Source organism: Salvelinus fontinalis, chromosome 24 (genome assembly GCF_029448725.1).
Source record: "Salvelinus fontinalis isolate EN_2023a chromosome 24, ASM2944872v1, whole genome shotgun sequence".
In the NCBI taxonomy this organism is placed as follows: domain Eukaryota; kingdom Metazoa; phylum Chordata; class Actinopteri; order Salmoniformes; family Salmonidae; genus Salvelinus; species Salvelinus fontinalis.
The window spans coordinates 1340638-1358675 of record NC_074688.1 but is presented as its reverse complement, the minus strand read 5'-3'; the positions used below and the strand labels follow the sequence as shown (position 1 = coordinate 1358675).

The 18038-nt window shown below is 42.0% G+C and overlaps 1 protein-coding gene across 7 annotated transcripts in view; it reads left to right on the top strand.

The window, feature by feature from the left end:
* The window catches only part of LOC129821727 (protein furry homolog), a 222270-nt gene that overhangs the window by 46856 nt on the left and 157376 nt on the right, over window positions 1-18038 (top strand). Inside the window, exon 1 of one of the 7 annotated variants that reach the window (XM_055879324.1) lies at window positions 6480-6904. The exons of the other annotated variants lie outside the window; for them this stretch is intronic. Coding sequence (XP_055735299.1) covers window positions 6844-6904 — 61 coding nt within the window. The 5' untranslated portion in view covers window positions 6480-6843. Of the gene's footprint in view, window positions 1-6479; window positions 6905-18038 lie in introns of those variants that run through there. 7 annotated transcript variants of the gene reach the window in all.

The window sequence follows — 18038 nt, the reverse complement described above, 5'->3', positions numbered from 1 at the left end:
ATAGGATCTTAAAATAACTAAATTAACTAGGCCTAAACCCCTTTCTTTGTGGGGTCACATATCTTAAAAGCATTTTTAAAATCACACATATCAATGCATAGCATTCAAATACACAGTTTTAATCCAGGATATTGACAGCCCCCAAAAAATAAGTGAATGTGTAAGAATAATATGAAGTACTGTACATATTTAAGTGCATTCTACAAGTTTGGCATTTCATAAGAACATACTGTAATACAACAGAATTATGTTATTCTAACAATAGAGCCTTCTTGGAAAGTTATGAAGGATTTGATTTGTTCGTTTGACCATTTAAAAACACAATTAAAAACGAATGCTAAATTATGTCACCCGTTCTACATGGTAGCCAAAAGGGTTCTATCCGGAACCAAAAGGGTTCTACCTGGATCCAAAAGGGGTTTTTCGCAGGGTTCTCCTAGAGTGTAGCTAGCCAGCCAGCCCATAGAGAGCATTGCATTGCATTGTGGGTTTTGTATTCGACTTGAGCTGCAACAGATTTCCACAATAATTTTCACGTTGCTACCAACCTCATTATAACAACAAAATGAAACATTTGTTCACAATAAATATTGTTCTCACGTATTAGTGTTATTTAACACTGTAAATTTACAGGAATGATTGGTTTTGGGTATATTTTTACTTTAAGGTTTTTGGAAGTTTATAACAAGACTTATGGTGGCCTTTTTGGGTACTTCAGATTATCACAGTAATTATCGCTGGCCCTTTTTGTAGCCTTACAACAAGTAAAATAATCAAATAAGATAATACGTTTAATAAAAAAATAGCATGATAAAGCTGTGAAAGATTATCCTAAATATAAACCATCAACTTAGCGAATACCTTTTGGTGTTTAATATGAGGGTTTATATTTATATTTATTTTTTCACACTTGTATTTCATTTACTATGTCAATAATGAATACCATTGGTGTTTAATATTATGTCTTTGTTGTAAATGTTTTGGCACCAAACTTGTCAATAGTTGGAAGAGTTGTAGAGTTAATTGAAAATAATACCGTTGTTGATTAGATGCTTTAAAAAAAATTATTAGGCTATTTTCTCTGAAACCATATGTTCTATCCCCTAGAAAATCATGCATATTATGGACACAGATAAAAAAAAAAATGTGTACTATATATAAATACATATTGCAGTTATTTAAGTATAAATGGCCAAAGTTACCATAGATTTCATTAATTACAAAAATTACTGAAGATTCCGGTCACTTTGGTAAATTATTTGCAATCCTACCTAAAACTATGGATAGTGTGGTTTAATCTGTGGAGATATTGATTGATGTTATCTCATATGTATAGGTACCATACAGGCAACACTTAAGCCAACATTTGAGGTAAACAATTAGCCACTAAACTTTGTCCGGGATTCAATCCAAGTTGCATTGTAGACTAGAGAAGTGCATTGCATTGCCGACAAGATGCCTTTTAAAGGGAATATTGTTTTGCTTGACACACAACATGAAAATGCTTGTAAGCAAAACTATTATACTTGTTTGATCATTTAGATTAGCTGACTAGCTATTGGTCAAATAATTTGAGTAGTCTACACCAACATAAGTTTCCATTCATACAAAGTGTCAAAAAGATTTCCAGACACTAGTGTTGGGCGATATCCAGATTTTCATACCGTTTTCATACTGTACATTACCAAGTTATACATAAGGGGCACTATTTAAAAAATGTATACAAATGTTTTGGCACACAAAACAATTTAGGCAACAGGGATCTTGATCCAGGTTGGGGACTGAATGTCTCTGCTGTAACCAAGAAGTTTCATCTTGACATCTAGCCACTTAGCTAGCAATGGCTAGATTTGGTTACCATACCAAATGTATAGCTGGAGCCCTGAGTTTGCTACAATTTATTTGACATGGCACAGCATGCACCCCCTGCAGCACCAGCAAGGTGGGGGTGCCACCAACCCCCCCCCCCCCCCCAAAAAAAAAAAACAACCCAAAATTAAGATATACAGTGCCTTCAGAAAGTATTCACACCCCTTGACTTTCCCCACATTGTGTTGTGTTACAAAGTGGGATTAAAACGTATATCTATATACAGTATGTGTATATATATATATATATATATATATATATATAATTATTATTATTTTTTTTTTTTTTTGACCATTAGTACCATTTGACCATATATATTTATACACACACTAATGGTCAAAAGTTTTAGAACACCTACTCATTCAAGTTTTATTTTACTATTTTCTATATTGTAGAATAATAGTGAAGACATCAAAACTATTAAATATCACATATAGAATCATGTAGTAACAAAAAAAGTGTTAAACAAATCAAAATGACATGTCATATTTGAGATTCTTCAAATAGCCACCCTTTGCCTGATATCTGGTGATGTAACTGGAAAGATGAGACAGATGTTCTTCTTCTCTGTTTTGTTTTATTATTTCACTGCCATACTGTGTTCGATCTTGTCTAGCCATCTTGTCTCAAGAGGACCACAATGGAAATAAGTCCCAGAATTTATTGTGTGTTATCCTCCATGATTTTATTCATGCGCATGTATGGCTTTTTCAAGTTTTATGTGTGCTTGTTTTTTAAAATGGTCGAATTAATAGACTTAACTAAACTTGCCTTGATGACAGCCTTGCACACTCTTGGCATTCTCTGAACCAGCTTCACCTGGTATGCTTTTCCAAAAGTCTTGACGGAGTTCCCACTTATGCTGAGCACTTGGTGGCTGCTTTTCCTTTACTCTGCGGTTCATCTCATCCCAAACTATCTCAATTGGGTTGAGGTCAGTGTGATTGTGGAGGCCAGGTCATCTGGTGCAGCACTCCATCCCTCTCCTTCTTGGTCAAATATCCCTTACACAGCCTGGAGATGGAGGTGTGCCACTAAACGTAAACCAGATGGGGTGTCGTATCTCTGCAGAATGCTGTGGTAGCCATGCTAGTTAAGTGTACCTTGAATTCTAATAAAGCACTACCACACCATCACACCTCCTCCTTCTTGCTTCACGGTGGGAACCACACATGCGGAGATCATCCATTCACCTACTCTGCATCTCACACAAAGACACGGCGGTTGGAACCAAAAATCTAAAATTTGGACTCATCAGACCAAAGGACAGATTTCCAACGGTCTAATGCCCATTGCTCGTGTTTCTTGGCCCAAGCAAATATTTTCTTCTTATTAGTGTCCTTTAGTAGTGGTTTCTTTGCAGCAATTCGACCAAGAAGGCCTGATTCACACAGTCTCCTCTGAACAGTTGATGTTGAGATGTGTCTCTTACTTTTATTTGGGCTGCAATTTGAGGCTGGTAACACTAATGAACTTATCCTCTGCAACAGAGGTAACTCTCTCCTTTCCTGGGGCGGTCCTTATCAGAGACAGTTTCTTCATAGCGCTTGTTGGTTTTTTGCGACTGCACTTGAAGAAACGTTCTTGACATTTTCCAGATTGACTGACGTTCATGTCTTAACTCTTAAGGATCCCACCCCTTTTTTTCAATTTTCGCCTAAAATGACATACCCAAATCTAAGGTCCATGGAACTGTAGCCAACCTCCATGGGCGCGGCCGCAAGAGGAAAATCAACCCCAGAAGGATAGTGCGAATGGTAGAAAAAGAACCAACAATAACTGCCAAAGAGATACAAGCTGAACTCCAAGGTGAAGGTACGTCAGTTTCTGATTGCACCATCTGTCGCTTTTTGAGCTGAAGTGGGCTCCATGGAAGAAGACCCAGGAGGACTCCACTTTGAAAGAAAAACATAAAAAAGCCAGACTGGAATTTGTTAAAATGCATATTGACAAGCCACCCTCCCTCTGGGAGAATGTCCTTTGGACAGATGAGTCAAAACTGGAGCTTTTTGGCAAGTCACATCAGCTCTATGTTCACAGACGAAGAAATGAAGCTTTCAAAGAAAAGAACACCATACCTACAGTGAAACATGGAGGAGGCTGGGTTATGTTGTGGGTTAGCTTAGCTGCGCCTGGCACAGGGTGCCTTGAATCTGTGCAGGGCACAATGAAATCTCAAGACTTTCAAGGCGTTCTGGAGCGAAACGTACTGCCCAGTGTCAGAAAGCTCTGTCTCAGTCACAGGTCATGGGTCCTCTAACAGGATAATGACCCAAAACACCCAGCTAAGAGCAACCAAGAATGGATAAGAACAAAACATTGGACTATTCTGAAGTGGCCTTCTGTAAGTCCTGATCTGAATCCTATCAAACATCTATGGAAAGAGCTGAAACTTGCAGTCTGGAGAAGGCACCCATCAAACCTGAGACAGTTGGAGCAGTTTTCTCAGGAAGAGTGGGCCAAACTATCTGTTATCAGCTGCAGAAGTCTCATTGATAGCTACAGAAAACGTTTGATTGCATTGATTGCCTCTAAAGGTTGTGCAACAAAATATTAAGTTAAAAGGGTCCCATCATTTTTGTCCATGCCATTTTCATTAGTTTTATTATTTATAATATTATGTTGAATAAAAAATCAAAAGTAAAGTATGATTTCTATTGAATATGGAATACACAATGGTGGATGTTAATTACTTTTGTCAGTTTCAAGCTATTTCAGAGAAAATTGTGCATTCTTTGTTTTTTGTGGAGGGGTACCAACATATACTGAGCACATCTGTATATGGGCTCCTGAGTGGCGCAGCAGTCTAAGGCACTGCATCTCAGCGCTAGAGGCGTCACGGGGTAGGCCGTCATTGTAAATAAGAATTTGTTCTTAACTGACTTGCCTAGTAAAATAAAATGTAAAAAAATTACGAACTCGTAATGCCGAAGTGTGTTGCTCAGACCACTGCGCTACTGCAGTTCACATTGCTCTAGCAAACCGTGAGAATACTGATGATACTTGATGTTATGAGGTCGGTTGGTTTGCAGAGCCTTCCCAAACCCCCTAGGCACGTTACTGCACTGTATAGCCTACGAACACGCCCCCTGGCAGCAATTCTAAATATGACATATTTATTAAAGTCCTCTTGCTAAAGGATTCTTTTCCTCCTGGGACGAAATGGGTCAAATCAAGATCTGACATCTGTAGGGAGCACCACCATGCCCAGAGAGTTTGTCAGTAGCAGTGTGCTGGTGATGTAATGCCCAGTGTGCCTGAGCTAGCCTGTTGTTTATCGAGTCACATGTGGCGTACCAGTCACAGCCTCTGATACAGAGCCCAGAGTGACTACCCACACTGGTTGCTTTCTTCAGCTCCCCATTTACAGCTGAAAGTATGCAACATGAGACCCATTCAGTCAAAATAAGTCGTTTCAGGGAACACTTATCTTTCATTTAGGCTAATAGTCCTCATGTTTAAATTAACAGTCGAAACTTAGTTGTGTTCGGTACTTTGCTGAAAGGACAACCTTATTTTTGGTTGGGTGTTTCGATTTTCCGTTGCTTACGAGCATTGTTGTCACGTCACAAATTCTTTGCATTACATCAACTAGACAACAGACCATTGGCCAAACATACAAGTCAACGCCAATCAACTAAAAGTACCTTGATACATAGCCGTGGGAAGTAGGGGTGTTGAGGGTGCTCCAGCACCCCCTGAATAATCTGAATTGAAACAAAATATTAATATAACAATAAAAAAATTATCAGAAAAGTAGTGCACTGAGCCTTTACTAGTATTAGAGGACCGATATAGACATATTTTTTCAGTATCTCTGCTTTGGCAAGAAAAGGTTGTTGTATAATTAAGAACAGTATCTTACAGGATTCAATTGTTGGAATTGTAAGAGTTGTTGCTCTGTCCACATCTCTGAGATTGTCATGCTAATGATATCCAGAAAGAACAAATCCCTGTCCTCAAACATTTACATCGAAAGGTGGAAAGTTATGGGCAAAGACACAAAACATCCACATTAAATTGAATATTTTTCTTGAACAAATAACATGGAAAACAACAACTTTTTGTGCAGTATTATTCATTTACCATCCTTACGGTTTAAGAATCCCCATGTATACTCACACTATATGCAAGTATTTGTGTGTTTTCTTAAAATTGCGTTAAACAAAGGAGTCACAAAATCTGCAGACAATTTAAATGTAGGATGACGTTAAATTGTCTGCAGATTTTGTGACTCTTTTGTTTAACGCAATTTTAAGAAAACACACAAATACTTGCATATAGTGTGAGTATACATGGGGATTCTTAAACCGTTTATAAGCCCCTCCATGGTTCTACAAACTTAGAGGACTGTCCATTTGCTGAGAGGATAGGAGTTAAAGAGAAGACCGTGGTTCGCTAACTTTAGCTTTAGCTATACAGCACTAGGCTAATTTTGCTTTAGTTGGCTGGCTGAGCCTGACTGAGACTGCTGTTTACACTCTGCTGCTTTGCCCTGTGCCTCATACTCTAGTGGGAGGGAGGGAAGGGGAGGAAGGGAGGGAGGGGGGAAAGGGGAGGGCTGACGTGTCAGTATAGTGTGTACCCCAGGATAAATATAGTCACACAACTATGCCACCGTAGCATGTTAGCCCTCGTCATTCCAATGGGCCGTGGCTAAAAAATTCCTGCCTGACCTTCACTCTTGGAAGGTACTGGTTGATCACAAGGCAGCACACAGCCACAGAGGCAGGCTGGAACTGACTGGGAGATATAGGAAGAGATTTGTGTGGATCAGCAAACAAACCCAGCCTTTTAAACACACCTGTCTCTACAGACCCACCCTGGGTCAGTTCACCATGGAGCGTACACCCAGGAGCACAGACAGAAAATCAACAGAGTCCAGGGACAGACAGACGGAAGGACATTAGAGGATTTGTAGCGTGTGTTTGTCAGACTTTTACAACCCTGGCCACTCTCCCTCCCTTCCCCACCATGGACGGCATGGCTGTGTGCTGGAGCAAGGCTAGTGTCATCAGCTTCATCAAGGGCCTGGGTAGGTGCTGGGCTGGGTAGGTGCTGGACTGGGCTTGGTAGGTGCTAAGTTAGTTCTGGGCTTGGCTGGGTAGGTGTTAGACTGGGCTGGTTAGGTGCTGAGCTAGCCTGAGCTGGGTAGGTGCTGGATAGGTGCTGGGCTGGGTAGGGGCATGGCTCCGCTTAGTATGTGCTGAACTGTATAGGTGCTGAACTGTATAGGTGCTGGGTTGGGTAAGTGCTGGGCTGGGTAGGGCGCATGCTGGGTAGGTGTTGGGCTGTAGGGGCCTGGGAAGGGGCTGAGCTCAGTTGGGCTGGATAGGGGTATGGGAAGGTGTTAGGTTGTGCTGGGGTGGGTTGGGTAGGAGCCTGAGAAGGTGATTGGGGTTGGTAGGTGTATGGTAAGGTGTTGGGATGGGTTGGGCACAGCCAGTTTAGGTGCTTGGTTATGGTGGCTAGAGACTAGTGTACGGCACTTGGCTTTGGTGGGCATGAGAATGAGAGTGTACTGTAAGCCGTGCCAGATAGGCACACATGCTGGGCATTCCTGGCAGATAAAAAGTACATATAAGAATGCGCCATGTGGTTGATTAAAGCAGAGGCATGGACGACACTTCTACTGCTGCCAGCCCCACTCTCTGGCCCCTTCCGACGCGCCGCTTGCTGCAATACTGTAACATATATTTCAGAAAGAAAATATTTACCATGTAGACTAAAACAAAAAGTAAGAATAAAAAGTAACACAATAAGAATAACAATAACGAGGCTATGTACAGAGGGCACCGGTACCGAGTCAGTGTGCGGGGGTACAGGCTAGTTGAGGTAATCTGTACATGTAGGTGCCGATGAAGTGACTATGCATAGGTAACAAACAAACAGTGAGTAGCAGCAGTGTACAAAGGGGGGTCAATGTAAATTGTTCGGTGGCAATTTTATGAATTGTTCAGCAGTCTTATGGCTTGGGGGTAGAAGCTGTTGAGGAGCCTTTTGGTCCTAGACTTGGCACTCCAGTACCACTTGCCGTGCGGTAGCAGAGAAAATAGTCTATAACTGACTGGAGTCTCTGACAATTTTATGGGCTTTCCTCTGACACAGCCTATTATATAGGTTCTACATGGCAGGAAGCTTGGCCCCAGTGATGTACTGGGCCGTTCGCACTACCCTCTGTAGTGCCTTACGGTCAGATGCCGAGCAGTTGCCATACCATGCGGTGATGCAATCGGTCAAGATGTCCTCGATGGTGCAGCTGTAGAACCTTTTGAGGATCTGGGGACCCATGCCATATCTTTTCAGTAAACGGTTTTGTTGTGCCCTTTTCATGACTGTCTTGGTATGTTTGGACCATGATAGTTCCTTGGTGATTTGGACACCAAGGAACTTGAAACTCTCGATCTGCTCCACTACAGCCCCATCGATGTTAATGAGGGCCTGTTCGGCCCGCCGTTTTCCTTTAGTTCACGATCAGCTCCTTAGTCTTGCTCACATTGAGGGAGAGGTTGTTGTCCTGGGACCACACTGCCAGTTCTCTGATCACTTCCCTATAGGCTGTATCATCGTTGTCGGTGATCAGGCCTATCACTGTTGTGTCGTCAGCCAATTTAATGATGGTGTTGGAGTCGTGTTTGGCCACACAGTCATGGGTGAACAGGGAATACAGGAGGGGACTAAGTACACACCTCTGGGGAGCCCCAGTGTTAAGGATCAGCGTGGCAGACGCGTTGTTGCCTACTTTTACCACCTTGGGGCGGCCCGTCAGGAAGTCCAGGATCCAGTTGCAGAGGGAAGTGTTTAGTCCCAGAGTCCTTAGCTTAGTGATGAGCTTTGTGGGCACTATGGTGTTGAACGCTGAGCTAGAGTAAATAAACAGCATTCTCACATAGGTGTTCCTTTTGTCCAGGTGGGAAAGGGCAGTGTGGAGTGCGATTGAGATTGCATCATCTGTAGATCTGTTGGGGAGGTATGCAAATTGGGGTGGGTCTAGGGTGTCTGGGAAGATGCTGTTGATGTGAGCCATAACCTGCCTTTCAAAGCACTTCATTTAGGCAGGTTACCTTCGCTTCCTTGGGCACAGGGCCTAGGCCTGGTTTGCTTGAAACATGTAGGTATTACATACTCGGTCAGGGAGAGGTTGAAAATGTCAGTGAAGACACTTGACAGTTGGTTCGCGCATGCTTTGAGTACACATCCTGGTAATCCGTCTGGCCCAGCGACTTTGTAAATGTTGACCTGTTTAAAGGTTCTGTTCACATCGGCTACCGAGAGTGTTATCACACAGTCAACCAGAACAGCTGGTGCTCTCGTGCATGCTTCAGTGTTGCTTCCCCCGAAGCGATCATAAAAGGCATTTAGCTCGTCTGGTAGGCTCGCGTCACTTTTTATTTTTTTATTTTTTTTATTTCACCTTTATTTAACCAGGTAGGCAAATTGAGAACACGTTCTCATTTACAATTGCGACCTGGCCAAGATAAAGCAAAGCAGTTCGACACATACAACAACACATAGTTACACATGGAGTAAAACAAACATACAGTCAATAATACAGTGAAAAATAAGTCTATATACAATATGAGCAAGTGAGGTGAGATAAGGGAGGTGAAGGCAAACAAAATATATATATAAATAAATAAAAATATAAAAAGGCCATGGTGGCGAAGTAAATACAATATAGCAAGTTAAAAAAAAACACTGGAATGGTTGGTTTGCGGTGGAAGAAGGTGCAAAGTAGAGATAGAAATAATGGGGTGCAAAGGAGCAAAATAAATAAATACAGTAGGTAAAGAGGTAGTTGTTTGGGCTAAATTATAGATGGGCTATGTACAGGTGCAGTAATCTATGAGCTGCTCTGACAGTCACTGGGCAGCTCGCGTCTGGGTTTCCCTTTGTATTCCGTAATAGGTTTCAAGCCCTGCCACATTCGACGAGCGTCAGAGCCAGTGTAGTAGGATTCAATCTTAATCCTGTATTGACGCTTTGCTTGTTTGATTGTTAATCTGAGAGCATAGCGGGATTTCTTATAGGCGTCCATATTAGTGTCCCACTCCTTGAATTTTGGTTGGGTCGGGGTGTGACTAGGGTGGATCATCTAGGTGTTTGTGTGTCTATGTTGGCCTGTTATGGTTCCCAATCAGAGTTACAGTTATTTTACTGCTGGTCTTCAATGATGTGTTATTTTTCTTTTTTCTTTTTTACTTCCACTTGTTTTTTACTTAACACTTATCTTCCTTAACTGCTTAAAACTGCTTTGTTGGGCTTTTAAGTAAGCAATTCACCTGTTGTATTCGGCGCATATGACAAATACAATTTGATTTGATTTCTTGGGGACCTTCAATGCTGCAGAAGTGTTTTGGTACCCTTCCCGCAGATCTGTGACTCAACACAATCCTGTCTCGGAGCTCAACGGACAAAAGCTTATATAGACAGGTTTTGTGCCTTTCCAAATCATGTCCAATCTGTCAATCACAACATTCTTATTGGCAGACTCAACAGCCTTTGTTTCTCAAATGATTGCCTCGCCTGGTTCACCAACTACTTCTCTGATAGAGTTCAGTGTGTCAAATCGGAGGGCCTGTTGACCTCTGGCAGCCTCTATGGGGGTGCCACAGGGTTCAATTCTCGGGCCGACTCTCTTCTCTGTATACATCAATGATGTCGTTCTCGCTGCTGATGATTCTTAGATCCACCTCCACGCAGACAACACCATTCTGTATACCTCTGGCCCTTCTTTGGACACTGTGTTAACTAACCTCCAGATGAGTTTCAATGCCATACAACTCTCCTTCCCTGGCCTCCAACTGCTCTTAAATTCAAGTAAAACTAAATGCATGCTCTTCAACCGTTTGCTGCACGCACCTGCCCGCCCGTCCAGCATCACTACTCTGGACGGTTCTGACTTAGAATATGTGGACAACTACAAATACTTAGGTGTCTGGTTAGACTGTAAACTATCCTTCCAGACTCACATTAAACATCTCCAATCCAAAATGAAATCTAAAATCGGCTTATTATTTCGCAACAAAGCATCCTTCACTCTCGTAAAACTGACCATCCTACCGATCCTCGACTTCGGCGATGTCATTTACAAAATAGCCTCCAACACTCTACTCAACAAATTGGATGCAGTCTATCACAGTGCCATCCGTTTTGTCACCAAATCCCCATACACTACCCACCACTGCGACCTGTAGGCTCTCGTTGGCTGGCCCTCGCTTCATACTCATCGCCAAACCCACTGGCTCCAGGTCATCTACAAGTCTCTGCTAGGTAAAGCCCCGCCTTATCTCAGCTCATTGGTCACCGAAACAGCACCCATGCGTAGCACCCACCAGCAGGTATATCTCACTGGTCACCCCCAAAGCCAATTCTTCCTTTGGCTGCCTCTCCTTCCAGTTCTCTGCTGCCAATGACTGGAACGAACTGCAATAATCTATGAAGCTGGAGACACTTACCTCTCTCACTAGCTTTAAGCTGCCAGAGCAGCTCACAGATCACTGCACCTGTACGTAGCTCATCCGTATATAGCCCATCCAATCTACCTCATCCCCATACTGTATTTATTTATTTATATTGCTCCTTTGCACCCCAGTATCTCTACTTGCACATTCATCTTCTGCACACCCTACCATTCCAGTGTTTAGTAGCTATATTGTAATTACTTCACCACCATTGCCTTTTTATTGCCTATACAGATTTTTCTACTGTATTGATTGTATGTTTGTTTATTCCATGTGTAACTCTGTGTTGTTGTATGTGTCGAACTGCTTTGGTTTATCTTGGCCAGGTCGCAGTTGCAAATGAGAACTTGTTCTCAACTAGCCTACCTAGTTTGTGGCCTGCTGGAGGTCATTTTGCAGGGCGCTGGCAGTGCACCTCCTTGCACAAAGTCGGAGGTAGCGGTCCTGCTGCTGGGTTGTTGCCCTCCTACGGCCTCCTCCACGTCTCCTGATGTACTGGCCTGTCTCCTGGTAGCGCCTGCATGCTCTGGACACTACGCTGACAGACACAGCAAACCTTTTTGCCACAGTTCGCATTGATGTGCCATCCTGGATGAACTGCACTACCTGAGCCACTTGTGTGGGTTGTAGACTCCGTCTCATGCTACCACTAGAGTGAGAGCACCGCCAGCATTCAAAAGTGACCAAAACATCAGCCAGGAAGCATAGGAACTGAGAAGTGGTCTGTGGTCACCACCTGCAGAATCACTCCTGTTTTGGGGGGTGTCTTGCTAATTGCCTATAATTTCCACCTTTTGTCTATTCCATTTGCACAACAGCATGTGAAATTTATTGTCAATCAGTGTTGCTTCCTAAGTGGACAGTTTGATTTCACAGAAGTGTGATTGACTTGGAGTTACATTGTGTTTTTTAAGTGTTCCATTTATTTTTTTGAGCAGTGTATATATCTACCTCCTGTCATTTCATAACTGTGTCAATAAAGTGTCAAAATACCCCCCAAATATCTTACAAAATATGTGTGCAAGTCAGTTCAATGATTTGTTAATTTAATTTTCCCCAAATAATGTAAATCCAGCTTAATATGTTGCTCAAAATGTAAGTCTATTTCATGAAGAGAGATACCATAGTGATTGAAGTCAATGTCAGTCTTTGGTTTTAAACTCCTTGCATTTTCTATCTCAACACGGGACTCTGTTTTTAGAGGATTGTGGGTAATTCAACATTTTTAGACGACTTTATGATTCTTTCACACAATGTTTCTTTCATATGCATGTTTGAAGAAATCAAAGTATATTTCTATATTGCTATTAATCTTGTTGTGCAATGAGGTGCAATGATTCATGATGAACAAATATCAAAATTGTCAGACAAATTGATGTTTAATGAGGACAGCACCCATTCCACACATGATTGCCAATGGATTTTAGGAATGAGAAAGAGGGAAGTGGGTAATTGTAAATGGTGGTGAGGACTAAATGGAGAAAAGGTTGGTGAAGCAATGGCTGTGCTGGAATGTGAACAAAATTGGCAATCCTACGAGAACACAAACTCTCACAGCAAAGAGCAAGGGAGTCCGAGGGATGACTGGAGGAGCAATGGAGGAAGTGGAAGTGTTGAGCGATTCTCTTGGCATGAGTACAGTTGGTGAGAATGAGTGGACGATTGTGAAGAAGGGTGGAGTAAAAAGGGTTAAAGTTGGAAAGGAACAGCAGTTTATGGTTGGAGTGCGATTCGAGAGCAAGGATGTTTTTTGGGTGACCCGTTTACGGTCTCGAAGATGGTGAAGGATGAATTTGGTTAAGTGGAATTGGTCAGAGTGACCATGAACAGTATGATGTTGATTTCGTGTGTATCAAAAGCGCAAAAGGAGAACGCTCTGTGGCTCTGCTCGATGTCGACGTATGTTGTTGAAAACTATGATTTTCAGAGTAGGGCACCGGTTAAAGGTGTCCTCTCTGATGTCTCGTTGGACATAGAGCCTGTGTGGTTTAGGGATAACATTCCGGGAGTGGTAGACTCACGTCGCTTGAATTGAATGATAGACGGAAAGAAGGAGCAAAGCCTATTGGTTTTACTGTTTGATGAAGTGGTTCTCCCAACTTATGTAAAACTTGGATATGTGAGATATGAGGTCGCTGCAGTGTCACAATTATAAAAAAGTTTTGACACGTCGCAAGTGTTTGTCGAAGGAAGAAAATGTAGCAGTTGAAGAGTCAGATGTAGCATGTTGTTGTAATTGTGATGGAATCACATTCCTGAGTTCCCGGAGTACCCTGTACAGATGAAGGAGGTCACAGTAGCTAGGACCAGGGCCATCCAGCAGTTATTCTATGTGGAAGCAGAGAAAATAGCTGAAGGAGTGAGTAGAGATGAGATTGTAGTGAATGTCCCACAGTCTCCAGTGAAGGCCATGCAGGAGAAGGATCCCAACACACAATAAAGTGATTTTGATTAGTGTTTCTTGGTTTTGGTAATTAGTATGAATTTGTTCATCCAAACCATTATATATATATTATTTTTTTTACTATCCCGTACAGTATGTGGCGGCAATACACCATATGAGTGCCAATAAACCTTAAAGAAGAAGATGATTGTCAATGGATGGCACAACATTAAGGGGGAAAGCTACAGAAGATGATGGAGGGAAGATTGACGGTAAGTTGGTGGACAGGGAAAAAAAAGGAGGAAAGTGGAACATATGAGTAAATATGGAGTGGGGGAATGCTCAACCCTTCTAGAAGATCTGATGAATGGGAAGATGGTGGACAAGAAAAAAAGGAGAAAAGTGGAACATGTTTTGAGTCAATATGGGAAGGTGGATCACACAGAACTTTTGCAAAACAGTTGGTGAGGATGAATTAACTGCGATGGCAGGTGCCGTGATGACCGCCGAGAAGAAGCTGAGTGCAGAGGGAAGTGGTGTGGTGAGGAAGGTTGGAGTCGAGTGCAAAAAGATGGACACATGCTCCAGTAGCTTAGAGATGGAACCTGACGAGAGTGATGATGAAGTACCTGCGGGGGCAGGTGCAGTGAGGACCACTGAGTTTGAGCCTCATCCCGATGATGACAAGAATGAATCTGGCCCAGTGGGAGTGAGATTTATTGGAAAGAATGGATCCTTGTATTCTGGCTGGGTGGAGAAGAGGTTGGGGACTGTTGAGTCGGTGAAAGTAACTCGAAGTCGACTCGTGATGATGTAATGTGTTTCTTCCATCCAGAAAAGTGCCCCGGGTGCTCCGGACCACTAGACTAGGGACAAGAACTGTGACTTGCTTTGCTCATCGGAGCAGGGCGCCAGTGAAAGGAGTGATAACGGGGGTGGCATTAAGTGTTTGGGAGGATCAGCTGAAATAGAACTCAGACCCGGTGGAGAGTGTGGTGAAACGGAGAAGACATTGTCTGTCCTGCTGAGTTTTGATGCAGAGTCTTTCCCCGACAAGGTCAAGTTAGGATGTTCAGTTATTCCATGAGAGCTTTTGTTGCAGCAGTGTGTAGGAGGGAGATTCCTAGATGTGTGAAGGAGGGCATGAGACGAAGGAATGTGTAATATCGGTAGAGAAAGTCGTGTCTGTTAGTTCCGGGGGTGCCCATGGGGCTGGAGATTGGAGGTGTCTAGTGAGAGAAAGGCCGGTTGAGGTTGCCAGGGTCGGAGTAGTACTGACAGTGTCGTATGCTGAAGCAGTAAAGAGAGTGGTAGAGGAAGATGGGTACACGGTGAGAGATCCTGAGAGGATTCCTGTGAGTAAGTAGAGACCTATAGAGAGTGATGGGATTAATATGTGCTTCAGTAAGATGGGTTTCATAGCATTCATAGCCATGTTTGTCAACTGTACTGCAGAAATGGAAGGTCACAGGAAATAGAGGTTGTGGTGGCAGCTGCAGAGAAGTTCTTGGGATTGCGAGGTTTTACTGCAGAAGAGTTCCGGGGGGTGTTGAGTCGTAATGTTTTGTCCTTCCAGACCGTTGGCCTGGAGTAAGAATAGATAGGGTTACATAGTGGAATGGGGTGGTGTTTTTTTGTTGTTGTGAGGGCAGATTTTTTTTCCTTCTTCCCAGTTTTGTATTACTATAATGGATTGTACATTAGGTGGCGGAAATACACCAATAGGTGTAGTCTGTCCTTAAACCTAGAAGAAGACGAAGAAGAACATTGTCAATGGAAGAGGCAAGTGCAGAATCCTCAGTTCTTGCAGTTCAACCTCCAATTACTGCTGATGGTTTGAACACTGTGCTTGACAATGCCTGCCAAATAACATATAATGGCAAATTATCTAATACATAGAACAATGTTAAACATTTAGACACTTCTGAAAATGTGATCTAATTCTGCACTAGACAGGATGAAAAACATAATAAATGTTGTTTAGAAGCTTAGAGAGAGGAAATGACACCAAAAGAGAAGGTATCTAATTCTGCACTAAACAGGACTTGAATCACCAAAATAGTGTTTTCAACCTTTTCTGTTAATACTCCCAGTCCCTGGCAAGGTGCTGCACAATATTTGATTAAGTGGTGTTCCAACACACCATGTAATGTTTCAAAACGTCTCAGGATGATGTGGTTCAATATTTAAGGTTCCATCTCCTTCAAGTTGGTGGCAGCTCAGTTGCCACTAGATTTTGTGTTACAACAGTGTAATGCATGTTTCTGAGGGTGTATTCTGGGGTTGAAATCGTACTTTATCTCAGAGTGAGAGTGTTACAAAGTAGCAAAAGCACATTGAGGTCAACATTGGGATCAAGGTTGAGACAATGTTGTGTGGTGATTTTGTGTTTTCTGGGAGTCCTCATCAGCCTTAGGCCATGGAGAAGGCTTTTGTTGCCAACTAGAGTATCTGGGATTTGATATGTGACTCTGATCTGCTTTAATGGCCCCTGATACTAACAGTAAAGACTGTGTAGTAAGGCTGCCACTGATGACCTGCTAGCTGTCCATTCTTATCTATCACACATACAGGCACGCATATATACATACACACACACACACACAATACACACACAATTTTAACCAGCAGATGTACCCCAGTTCACTGACCTAGAAGTATAATTCTGGGTTGAGGTAATCCATGCTAAGGGAACATTTCACACCCCTATTAGGCGTTAGCACACGGCTCTTTGGCTATTTCTAGCAACATTTTCTGGTTATGGGGAGTTGAAGTGAAACTGTGAGATAAAGTCAAACGAATGTGTCAGTTGTTTATGTGTTTTATGGGCCGGGCCAGGCCGTCAGTGATTAAACTCAGGCCTGTATCACAGCGTTGGCTGAATGACGGTCACATGCAAGGGATTTCTTTCCTCAAAGGGCAATGACATCTTGAATAGCAGATGAAAACACCAGCTGCTAGCAGCTAGCCAGGGTGTTTTCATTTCCCTAGCCAGCCACAGACAAGGTCAGATCAGCTGGCTAATGCAGTGGAGCATTGGGAGATAAATGCTCCAGGTTGTTATCCTCTCCTCTACTATCTGCTGGAGGAATTTTCTCCATGTCGGGAACTTTAAATAAAACTTTTCAAAACCAGAAAGTGGAGGCACAGAATCAAATATTAAATTCTGCAGCAAATGCATGGCTTGCCTTCCCACGGTACCCAGTGGGCAAAATTTGGCATATAATGTATAGATATCTTTTTCATGACAACATCAAAATGTACTGCGAACGACGTCATATTTTGGTTATTATCTTGTCAGTTACAACTAGATAAAGATGTATTTTTCTTGTTTCTGAAAAGACATTAATGCAAAAATACTAGCGAAACGCATGGCATTACCAGGTATTGTTCATCCTGATCAGACAGGTTTTTTACATGGACTATACATTGGAGATAATATATGACAACTGGTAGAAATAATAGAACAACATGAAACATCTAAGAAGCCAGGCCTAGTATTTCTAGCAGATTTTGAAAAGGCCTTTGATAAAGTAAGACTGGATTATATTTATAAATTCATGTAATTTTTTATTTCAGTGAGTTTCTTATAAAATGGGTAAAGGTATTGTATAGTAACACCAGGTGTAAAATAGTAAATAGAGGCTACTTCTCAGAGAGTTTTGAATTGTCAAGAGTAGTTAAACAAGGGTGTCCACTGTCACCATATCTATTTGTTAAGGCCATCGAAATGCTAGCTGTTAAAGTCAGATCAAATACAAAATTAGAGGATTAGAAATCCAAGGCTGAAAAACAAGTTTTATTTTACGTCCGCAAGCTAGATCCCTGCAATGTCTCATTGAAGATATGGATCACTTTTCTGGACTCTCTGTACTTAAACCTAGTTATGATAAGTGTACAATATAGAAATAGAAAACTAGTAAAATTAGACAGGATCTTGCAACCATGGAGATGTAAATATCTGTCTATTGATGGAAAAATTACACTGATTAACTCCTTAGTCATATCTCAGTTTACTCACTAACTTATGCTGCTGCCTACTCCTGATGATTTGTTTTTCAAATCTTGCCTGGATGCTAAACCAGACAAGATAAAGTGTGCCTGTCTATGTAATGAATATGAACTGGGTAGGTTGAGATTATGACATATAAAATCACTAAACCTCTCTCTAAAAGCTTCACTTGTACAAACATTTTACTTGAACCCTAAATGGTTCTCAAGTAGATTACTAAGAACAGCTCATCCATTGTTTAAAAAGTGCCTTTGTGCAGATTGCAATGTCTCATTTTCGATTGATTGAAAATGAAATCTTTTTCAAGGTA